Raw genomic sequence first — 12,161 nt, forward strand, 5'->3', positions numbered from 1 at the left:
AAATTTCTCTCTATAAAATGTGTCTGGAATTAACCTTAATCAGCGTTTTAAGAAAGTAAAATAAATGCCAGGTATACTATGTCAACAAAATCAGAATGATAGTCCTAAATGGATAGCATTATGACATCATGAATAAGACATTTCCCGCCTTTTTCTCAAAATAAGCCTGAAAACTGTCAAATGTCATACAAATTATTGCTCAGGAAAAGATGTGCGCATTTGTCGAGCAAAATGAAAATGATATATATTGTGTATTATTTTGAGATGAAAAACATGTTTCAATATGAATTTGCTCGACGCATGCGCTGTATGTTTTCTAAAAGGAAAACCACCTGAATTTTTGGATATTTTCATTGAAAATAGCATTTTTGCAATTTTATGCCAACTTCAAGCTCTCGTCATATGACACAAATCATTTTGCTGATCAAACTGAGTGAATTTTGGGTTTGCTAAACTATTCCTTAATTGAATGCAAGGATTTGAGCTCCAAGTGAAATCATCAATATTTTGGGCCAGATGACTGTAGAAACTGTACCTACTTCTTTGATCAAATTAAATACATGAGATGTCCACAATATGCCATTGTCAGAACATATTAATTTTTCCCTATGACTCTTGTCGTTTTCTTGTAAGTGTTAGTTAAATATAGCATTGTTTCTAACAAAAAACCGCAAATAACGTCATGACGTCGACGGTTATGAACGTCTTGGAAAGCAAAAAAGAACTACTTCAAAATATAGATATGATAGAAAAATGCTCAAATTTTCATAAGTTTGATTATAATGAAAGCATGTGCGCAGACCTACCTTTCTTATAGGCCTACTTCTATGATTTATGGTAGTCATATTTCCGTAATATTTGGTAAATATCATGGAAAATTCACTAGCGTTACGACAATAATTTTGATTAGGAAAAATAAACCACACTATTTATGAATTGTTGGACGTTTTATAAATATTGGTAATAATGTAACATTTGGGTATTCAACGACAATGGGTAAATGGGTATCGGCACATCAACAATTGGAGAGGAAAAAGAAAAAGAAAAAAAAAAAGCAAGATCAAACGTTTAATGTTTGATAAAAACTTTTAATTCACATATTTTTCATCAAGACCCCCTTCCCCTTAAAACTTAATATGATGAATGTTCACCGAAATCGATTATCATGCAATAACACAATAGTGCTAAATAAAAATATATACATTTTCTAATGTAGTTTTTAAATGTCATTTTAAATGTTCATTAAAATGTAATTTATACTATTTCTAAATACATGGGTCACTTCAGTCCTGTTCGCTGTGCTGCAATATTATTCATGAATTATAGTAAAATTGATGTTAGATGACCGAAACTTGTGGGAATTCCCCCCCCCCCCCTCCCCTAAAATATTTGAATTAAGATTTTTATCAGACATTGAGCTTTTCTTTTTTTTTTTTAACCTTGTCCCAAATATTTAGGACCAAAACCTGGCATCCTAAAATGAAATTATCACTTTAGATTTCGATTTCGATAAAGTTTATCTCTTTTTATGTGTTTCTGAATCTGTCTTTCTTTCCCATTCTCATGATGGATACTTGAAAATCTTCCTCTCTTGTCATATTTCATATTTTGAAAATGAAATACATGTAGTACTGATTCTCATTTGAAGTTAAAGATGCTCTACATGAACTTCACAGTCATCAAAAAATTGCTCACTGCTTATTTATGATATTAGCACATTTTACCAACAATATTGGGAGCATGATCAATGAATTCAAAATAATTTATTTTTAACCCCCCCCCCCCTCTCTTTATTTATTTTTATAATTTTTTGTTTGTTTGAAAAATCAAACACGATGTTATGTGCCTGCAAAAATCTTTATATACTCATGAAGTATATATTTATAAAATTTTAAGTAGATTTATAACTCTTGATTCTAACGTTAACTTCCAGTAATAAATACATAATTATACAGATGCTGCTTTTTTTTTTTTACATAGTTGTAAGGCCTAAACGTTCCTATAACAATTATTCATGAACCCAAGAGAAGATTCTATCAAATATGACATCTACTTGTGATTGGTATACTAATCATGACGTCTTTCTTTTAAAGTATGCAAAAATGACGTCACATTTTTCACTATGAAGTTTAAAAACTGTTTTGCTTGGAATGGCTCATTTGAAATCTATCAAATGCATGCAAAAAATTTTGGTCCATACTGTACGTTGCCAATGTAAACACGGTTCAATACCATTTTTAGATGATGTGTATTAAAATGTTGGATTAACCAATATACCTTTATATTGGCATTATTATTCCCCAATTATTGATTTTATCAGCGACATATAACAATTAAATCAATATTAATCTATTTTATATTTCAAATTACCCACCGTTAAGAGAGCGGCCATTGAAGTTTAATTTATTACGTCACACCGTCGGTTCCGGTTTATTTCATCAGTAGCACTATAAACATGGCAAGTCACGAACAGTTAAGTTTGGAGCCCTATAGATTTGAGCCCGTTCTTTCGCAAGAAGAATTTAAGAAAAGAAGACGTTAAGTCAAGTCGCAGACCAGGCAGACGGTACACGTTTCTTCATACATGTAAATGTCTCGAACCTCAACTTGTCATTACGCAAATGATGGATCCACAGTTTACATAGTATTTTCTTTTCAAATAACTTTGTTGGGTCAGGAATTTCGGGAAAAAACTTTTTTCCACATCTCCGCTTCGCATTAGTGTAATTAACTGCTTGACAGGAAGGCATCCACCTATTTACAATGTATTCATAAAATCTACCACATGCACATCCTTGATGATCTTAGAATCTTATCAAAACCGGAATAGACGGTGTGACGTCAAAATTATTGATTTTTCTGGTCTTGAATACAAAAGAGTTCCGCGCATCATGGCAGCCTCTATAGATGGCGGGAATTTCAAATTTTTAACGTTTTAAAATCAGTACTGAGGCTTATATAGGCCATGTATCAACAGAATAGTATGACAAATCTTTATCATATAATTAATCCTATCATTTATCATGTAAAAAAAATTTTGGGTTGCCTTTCCCTTTCAGTTTTTCAAACCTCTTTTTATGCAGATTGATAACTATACCTGAATATTTCAAAGACATTGTATCAACTGTAATTGAAATGACATAAGATTGCTATTGACACTGAAAATGAAAATCTTCAATTTGAGTTAATACAAATGAACTGTTTCAACTGAGTGTCATTTCAATACCCAACATTTACATTATACAGGACATTCAAAAATATTTATAAGAAAACAAATGACAACTGGGAAAAAAAATCATTGTCAATAATTTCAATATATATTGCACAAATTAATACTTCATAAACTAACCTTCACCATTAGCTGCCCAATAACAGCCCACAACGCCAATGATCTTCTTTGTTTTCAGCAAATTTAACTGGAAAAAACCCAAAAGCTACCATCAAAACAATAAAGAAAGCAAGAAATATTTGTCATTCGATCAATACAAACATATACCCCCCCCCCCCCTATGTGGTGCAGAATTGAAAAGGTTATACACATGTGCATCATTTAATTGATAATAGTGCCAAACCAATTCAAGATCATGAGCAGACAATCATACTATGTCCAGAATGTACTGACCCTTGGCCTTTGACCACGTGACCTAAAAATATATAGGGGTTATCTACTCCATAAGATGTACCAGTGTACCAAGCTTGGTGTCAATCAATCTACTGATTCTTGAAATATAGGATACGATATATTACTATGTCCAGTTTGACACTTTACCTTTAACCAATGTGACCTCAAAATCAATAGGGGTCATCAACTTCTTTAGATGTACCAGTGTTCCAAGTTTGATGTCCGTCAAGCAAAGGGTTCTCAAGGTATTGAGTGGACAGTATATTCCTCTGTCCATTTTGACTCTTGACCTTTAACCATGTGACCATAGAATCAATAGGGGTCATCTACTCCTTAGGATGTACCAGTGTACCAAGTTTGATGTCTGTCTAGCAAAGGGTCCTCAAGATATTGAGCACACAGTATATTCCTATGTCCAGAGTAGATTGACTCTTGACCTATTGACCTAACGAGGCCCACAGGCCTTATCATGCAGTCACCTGAGTACTAGTGAAAAAGTATCACTATACCCCCAAGGGCTATGAAATCTAGAAAAAAAATGAGGTATTGTTTTTATGAAAAACAAATGTCTCCCCAGCTCCCAAAATTGGAAGTGCTCCAAATGAAACCCCATGCAAGCTCCTCCCCTTAATGAACTGTATGGTATGGAGGAGAAAGCATGAGCAGGAACATAGACATCATGAACTCCCATAAGGCACATAGGAGAAGTGTTCACAAACTATTTTACACCCTCCACCCCTCAGATCTGCTATAACTTAATTTAAGGAAAGCCATTAGATACTCCTGTCCCTACAATATGCACATTTGCAATTTGGCATTGAAGTATTGTACTGTACAAAATTTCAAGTCTATCAGATAAGCCTTACAGGAGGAGAGGTGTTCACAAGTTATTTTAACATCCTCCATCCCTCTTGGATCCACTATAACTTTTACAAAAATAATTGGATTCTCCCGTCCCACAAATAATTATGTATATCTACAAATGGCAATGAAGCATTGTACATTAAGTTTCAAATCTATCCGGTAAGCCATATAGGAAAAGCATTCACAAGCTATTTTACATCCTCCATAATTCCTGTTCTGAATATCTAAACTATATATAATTCTAATGTTCAGCGAAAGTATAAAACAAGTTGTGTTAATTCTTGAAACTTCAGTGCCCTCAAAAGCGCATACACTGATGAAAGGCTTTACATAATATAATAGGTGTATTAATTAAGTATAACGTCGGCTATTTAATTGATATGAAGTTTAAACAATGAAAATATCGAGTTTGTTAAAACTTCATTACTACAAAATCTCTTGCTTTCCTGAAATTAACATTATTTCCCCAAAAATATTCAGCAAAGATTACCGCTATCTAGTGTTTATAAGGACAAGATTGCAGTTTTCTTTAAAAAAGAACAAATTTCCTGCACTGTATACAAATTCTTGTGCATGCAAATCTTTAAGAAGATGCATTATTTCCACAAAGATTTCTCTTGAAGTTAAATGGGATTGTACACACAAACTATTATATTTCCTCAATTTACAGGCCACAAAAGGGGATATGTTTGAAATATATTCAGCAAAATACAGTAAATGTGATTATTTACATGACTGAAAAATAACCTGAATGCGAAAACACAACAAACCCAGTAGATTCCCACAGAAATAGTCACATGGTTTATGCTTTAAACATTTACGATGATTGGTCGTAATAGACCCATACCATTTTCAAATATTTACCATGCTTTTCCAACCAAAGAGAGCAAGACATTTACTTTCTTTACCATAAAGTATTTACTTACAAGTTATTTGTTTCATGTTTAAGGATGAATCTATTTTTGTAGTTGATATATTTATACACACGTCGTATGTTTAATAAACAAGAGATGTTTGTAAAACACATATGCCCCCGAAGGTGCAAAATTGAAAAGGGTTATACACACACACATCATTTAATTGAGAGTAGTATCATCAATTCAAAATATTGAGCAGACAATATCTTCCTATGTCAAGAGTGGATTGACCATGTGACCTAAAACTCAATAGGGGTCATCAACTCCTAAAGATGTACCAGTGTATCAAGTTTGATGTCTGTCAAGTAAAGGGTTCTCAAGATATTGAACGGACAGTATATTCCTATGTCCAATTTGACCCTTGACTTTTGACCATGTGACCTTAAAATAATTAGTAGTCATCTTCTCCTGAAGATGTACCAGTGTACCAAGTTTGATGTCTGTCAAACAAAGGGTTCTCAAGATATTGAGCGGACAGTATATTCCAATGTCCAGTTTGACCCTTGACCTTTGACCATGTGATCTGAAAATCAATAGGGGTCGTCTTCTCCTGAAGACGTACCAGTGTACCACGTTTGATGTCTGTCAAGCAAAGGGTTCTCAAGATATTGAACGGACAGTATATTCCTATGTACAGTTTGACCCTTGACCTTTAAACATGTGACCTCAAAATAAATAGGGGTAATTTTCTCTTGAAGATGTACCAGTGTACCAAGTTTGATGTCTGTCAAGCGAAGGGTTCTCAAAATATTGAACGGACAGTATATTCCTGTCTAGTGTGACCCTTGACCATGTGACCTCAAAATCAATAGTGGTCGTCTTCTCCTGAAGTCGTATCAGTGTACCAAGTTTGATGTCTGTCAAGAAAAGGGTTCTCAAGATACTGAGCAGACAGTATATACCCATGTCAAGTTTGACCCTTGACCTTTGACCATGTGACCTCAAAATCAATAGGGATCATCTTCTCTTGAAGATGTACCAGTGTCTCAAGTTTGATGTCTGTCAAGCAAAGGGTTCTCGAGATATTTAATGGACAGTATATTCCTATGTCCAGTTTGACCCTTGACCTTTGACCATGTGACCTCAAAATCGATGGGGGTCATCTTCTTCTTTAGATGTACTGGCATACCAAGTTTGATGTCTGTCAAGCAAAGGGTTCTCTAGATATTGAATGGTCAGTATATTCCTATGCCCAGTTTGACCCTTGACCTTTGATCATATGACCTCAAAATCAATAGGGGTCATCTACTCCTTAGGATGTACCAGTGTGCCAAGTTTGATGTCTTTCAAGCAAAGGGTTCTCAAGATATTGAGCGGACATTATATTCCTATGTCGAGAGTAGATTGACCCTTGACCTTTGACCTTTTGACCTGAAAAACAATAGGGATCCTCTTCTACTCATAACTAACCCACATATGAAATATCATTATCATCAAGTGAATGGTTCTCAAGATATTGAGCGGACAACACATGGTCTACAGACCGACCGACCGACAGGTGCAAAACAATATGCCCCCTCTTTTTCAAAGGGGGGCATAAAAAGTATAATCGCCTTGCTTACATAATGTATTCATGCACACTATACATGTATATAGTTTCTTTAAACGTATTGAGGGCCAGGACTCGTTTAAATTACTGTACATTGTTATAACTAAAGAATGTCAACATATGATATGTCTTCAAAACTTTAATGAAGTTGTTCAGAAAAGCAAATGAAATTTTTGAAGATCATATTGCATGGGATTTATTTGCTGTCGGTGTAAGAATAAACAGAAAAGTTTGTGAGCCGCTGAAAATCCGCTTTCACAAGGCACCGGTGACAGCAAGGAGAAGGTAGAATGATCTGTGTCTTGGGACAGACCCTGGTCTGTAGGACGATATAATTTTAAGGTGACCACTCCTCTAGAATTATAGGTTCAATCCTATATTTGAAAAAAAATGCAATTTCAAATTCAGTGTATAACTATATACATGTATCTATGTTACACTTTGGTAGAACATAAGCCGAGAATGTATAAGGTCATATCTCTTTGATGTTGTAAAGTATCCAGTATTTATATAATGTTGTTCAGTAATTTTGCTGTATATGCTCAATAAATATTTTACATTTACAAATTGTAAATATAAAGGAAAAAAAATAATATAAGCACTAATTAAATTACAATTGTATGTAGTAATTCCATTTTTAATTTCAGAATGTTTATACCCCTATGAAATAATTTTTAACCTCATTTTCCCCACATAGACATGCCCATGGAATTATATCTACCATCTTTTTGAAAGAAATGTTTTGTTTTTCATTTTTATTTGATACTCAAATTCTTTCCACCACTACACAAGGTATACTAATTTACGAGAAATATGCATAACTTTCTGAGTTTTATCTGGTCATATTTTTTACAGGCGTTCATTATAATATCAAAAGCACCTAACAATTTCTCACACTGTTAGAACTATTCCCTGTTAGGATTTTTGAAGGCAGAGATACACGTACATGTATTCAAATACATTTATTATGACATGTACTGCTCTGGTATAAAGTCACTAGTTAGAATAATCTGTGTCTCGGTACAGGCCCTCGCCACACTCAAACCGGGTCCATAGGATATTATCACTTTAACGATAGAACATCCAATCTAGTAAAGTCGCTAACAATTGTACCTTCCTCTCATCTTTAAACACCCAAATAGCACTGCATTTCATGTTATATTAGCAGCAAGAATACCGCCAATTGTATCAGAAATATTTATTTCCATAAATTCCTTTTTTTTCCATGATGAAATGCCATCTGGCATCTGTTTCGTCGACAAGAACGATATAGGTATCGTTACTGTCATCATGCGTGGCCATATCTGTTTACATGGTTTTTAAAAATACGGAATAAAGATATTTCGCAAAACGAAGTGATTACCAAATACAAATCAATACGTTTGCGTTTCACGATTTTCTATTCATAAAATTGAAAATGCATTTTATTTTTATTTTCGATTTGACATGTTGGGTAGAATCGGCGGAATTAAAACAAGAGGCCCATGGGCCACATCGCTCACCTGAGTCACCTTGGTCCATATCAGAAGATTTTCCATATCTATTTGCATGTAAAACCGTAGTCCCTATTATGGCCCCAAACCTACCCCTGGAGGCCATGGTTTTTGCAAACTTGAATCTACACTATGTCAGAAAGCTTTCATGTAAATATGAATTTCTTTAGCCCAATGGTTCTTGAGAAGAAGATTTTTAAAGATTTTCCCTATATATTTGTATGTAAAACTTTGATCCCCTATTGTGGCCCGATCCTACCCCAGGGGGGCATGATTTCAACAAACCTCAATCTGCACTATATCAGAAAGCTTTCATATAAATCTCAGCTTTTCTGGCTTAGTGGTTCTGGGAAGAAGATTTTTAAAGATTTTTCCTATATATTTGTATGTAAAACTTTGACCCCCTATTGTGGCCCAATCCGACCCCCGGGGGCCATGATCTTAGCAATTTATAATCTGCACAATATCAGGAAGCTTTCATATAAATCTCAGCTTTTCTGGCACAGTGGTTCTTGAGAAGAAGATTTAAAAAGATTTTTCCTATAAATTTGTATGTAAAACTTTGATGCCCCCCTTGAGGCCCCATCCAATCCTCGGGGTCCATGATTTTAACAAACTTGAATCTGCACTATATAAAAAAACAAAAAACAACAAAAAAACAACAAAAATACAACTTTGACCCCCTATTGTGGCCCCATCCGACCCCTGGGGGGCCATGATTTTAACAATTTAGAATCTGCATTATATCAGGAAGCTTTCATATAAATCTCAGCTTTTCTGGCTCAGTGGTTCTTGAGAAGAAGATTTTTAAAGATTTTTCCTGTATATTTGTATGTAAAACTTTCACCCCCTATTGTGGCCCAATCCGACCCCCGGGGGCCATGATCTTAGCAATTTATAATCTGCACTTTATCAGGAAGCTTTCATATAAATCTCGGCTTTTCTGGCTCAGTGGTTCTTGAGAAGATTTTAAAAGATTTTTCCTATAAATTTGTATGTAAAACTTTGATGCCCGCCTTGAGGCTCCATCCAATCCCCGGGGTCCATGATTTTAACAAACTTGAATCTGCACTATATCAAAAAAAAAAAGAAAGAAAAAAAAAGAAAAAAAAAAACAACAAAGACAAAATATATAACTTTGAACCCCTATTATGGCCCCATCCGACCCCCGGAGGCCATGATTTTAACAATTTAGAATCTGCATTATATAAGGAAGCTTTCATATAAATCTCAGCTTTTCTGGCTCAGTGGTTCTTGAGAAGAAGATTTTTAAAGATTTTCCCTATATATTTGTATGTAAAACTTTGACCCCCTATTGTGGCCCCATCCAACCCCCGGGGGCCAGGATTTTAACAATTTAGAATCTGCATTATATAAGGAAGCTTTCATATAAATCTCAGCTTTTCTGGCTCAGTGGTTCTTGAGAAGAAGATTTTTAAAGATTTTCCCTATATATTTGTATGTAAAACTTTGATCCCCTATTGTGGCCCCATCCGACCCCCGGGGGCCATGATTTTAACAATTTAGAATCTGCATTATATAAGGAAGCTTTCATATAAATCTCAGCTTTTCTGGCCCAGTGGTTCTTGAGAAGAAGATTTTTTAATGACCCTACCCTATTTTTACCTTTTCTTGATTATCTCCCCTTGGAAGGTAGCCTGGCCTTTTATTTTAACAATTTAGAATTCCCTTTACCTAAGGATGTTTTGTGCCAACTTTGGTTGAAATTGGCCCAGTGGTTCTTGAGAAGAAGATTTTTAAAGATTTTCCCTATATATTTGTATGTAAAACTTTGACCACCTATTGTGGCCCCATCCGACCCCCGGGGGCCATGATTTTAACAATTTAGAATCTGCATTATATCAGGAAGCTTTCATATAAATCTCAGCTTTTCTGGCTCAGTGGTTCTTGAGAAGAAGATTTTTAAAGATTTTCCCTATATATTTGTATGTAAAACTTTGATCCCCTATTGTGGCCCCATCCGACCCCCAGGGGCCAGGATTTTAACAATTTAGAATCTGCATTATATAAGAAAGCTTTCATATAAACCTCAGCTTTTCTGGCTCAGTGGTTCTTGAGAAGAAGATTTTTCCGATATATTTGTATGTAAAACTTTGATCCCCTATTGTGGCCCCATCCGACCCCCGGGGGCCAGGATTTTAACAATTTAGAATCTGCATTATATAAGGAAGCTTTCATATAAATTTCATCTTTTCTGGCCCAGTGGTTCTTGAGAAGAAGATTTTTAAATGACCCTACCCTATTTTTACCTTTTCTTGATTATCTCCCCTTGGAAGGTGGCCTGGCCCTTTATTTTAACAATTTAGAATTCCCTTTACCTAAGGATGTTTTGTGCCAACTTTGGTTGAAATTGGCCCAGTGGTTCTTGAGAAGAAGTTGAAAATGTGAAAAGTTTACAGACGGACGGACGGACGGACGCCGGAATACGGGTGATTAGAAAAGCTCACTTGAGCTTTCAGCTCAGGTGAGCTAAAAACAAGAGGCCCATGGGCCACATCGCTCACCTGAGAAAAGAGTGTTTATGTTTTAAACCCAACATGGCAGGTGTGACCAGAAAATCAATAGGGGGTCATACACGTTGTAAATATGTGCATTAAGTGTGTAATTATAACAATTGAATGCCCTTCAGTCAAAGATTTTTGGTGCCAAGATTAATGATATTCACCAAGTTGTTCAAAAGGAATCGACGGCGAGTTTTTTTCTTCTTAATTTATAAATGAAGACAAAAATGAAATTATATCACTAGATTTATATGGGTGCAAAATTAACAAGAGCAGAAAAAATTGAAAATTTATCTACATTTACAAACATGTAGGTCAAAATTGTTTTTGTAAAGTGATCTGATGGAACAGGTGAGCCTTTGAGTTTACAAGTGTATATAAATAGTGAATATTTTTTCCTATATATTCCCATGTAAAATTTCTTAAACACTCCTCCTAATATATTCCCATGTAAAAAAAAAAAAAAAAAAAAAAAAAAAAAAAAAAAAAAAAAAAAAAAAAAAAATCAAAAAATAAATCGATTTTCTATGTGGCCCCAACCTTCGCCAGGGGACCATGGATTCCACAAATTTTAATCTGCTTTTACATTAAAATGACTAATCATTACTATGCTCTTCTTGAGATGAAGATTTTTGAACATATATTTTTTTAAATATTTCAATGTCAAACTTTGAACCCTTATTGTGGCCCCTCCCTACCCCCTGGGGGCATGACTTGAACAAACTTGAATTTACACTACCTGAAGATGCTTCCATATAAATATGATTAATCACAGCTTTGCTATTCTTGAGAAGAAGATTTTTAAAGATTTTCCCTATATATTTGTGTGTAAAACTTTGATCCCCCCTTGGGGCCCCATCTTATCCCCGGGGGCCATGATTTGAACAAACTTGAATCTGCACTATGTCAGAAAGTTTTCATGTAAAAATCAGCTTTTCTGGCTCAGTGGTTCTTGAGAAGAAGATTTAAAAAGATTTTTCCTATAAATTTGTATGTAAAACTTTGACCCCCTATTGTGGCCCCATCCAACCCCAGGGGCCCATGATTTGAACAAACTTGAATCTGCATTATGTCAGGAAGCTTTCATATAAATCTCAGCTTTTCTGGCTCAGTGGTTCTTGAGAAGAAGATTTTTAAAGATTTTTCTTATATATTTGTATGTAAAACTTTGATCCCCTATTGTGGCCCCATCCA

The 12,161-nt window shown here is 34.8% G+C and overlaps 1 protein-coding gene across 4 annotated transcripts in view; it reads right to left on the reverse strand.

Moving 5' to 3' along the window:
* Window positions 1-12,161, reverse strand: part of LOC125673832 (uncharacterized) — a 167,184-nt gene that overhangs the window by 100,402 nt on the left and 54,621 nt on the right. For all 4 annotated transcript variants that reach the window (XM_056158122.1, XM_048910669.2, XM_048910668.2 and 1 more), the window contains exon 5: window positions 3,350-3,416. In XM_056158122.1, the coding sequence (XP_056014097.1) occupies window positions 3,350-3,416 (67 nt within the window). The remainder of the gene's footprint in view (window positions 1-3,349; window positions 3,417-12,161) is intronic.

This window comes from Ostrea edulis, chromosome 3, assembly GCF_947568905.1.
Source record: "Ostrea edulis chromosome 3, xbOstEdul1.1, whole genome shotgun sequence".
Lineage (NCBI taxonomy): Eukaryota > Metazoa > Mollusca > Bivalvia > Ostreida > Ostreidae > Ostrea > Ostrea edulis.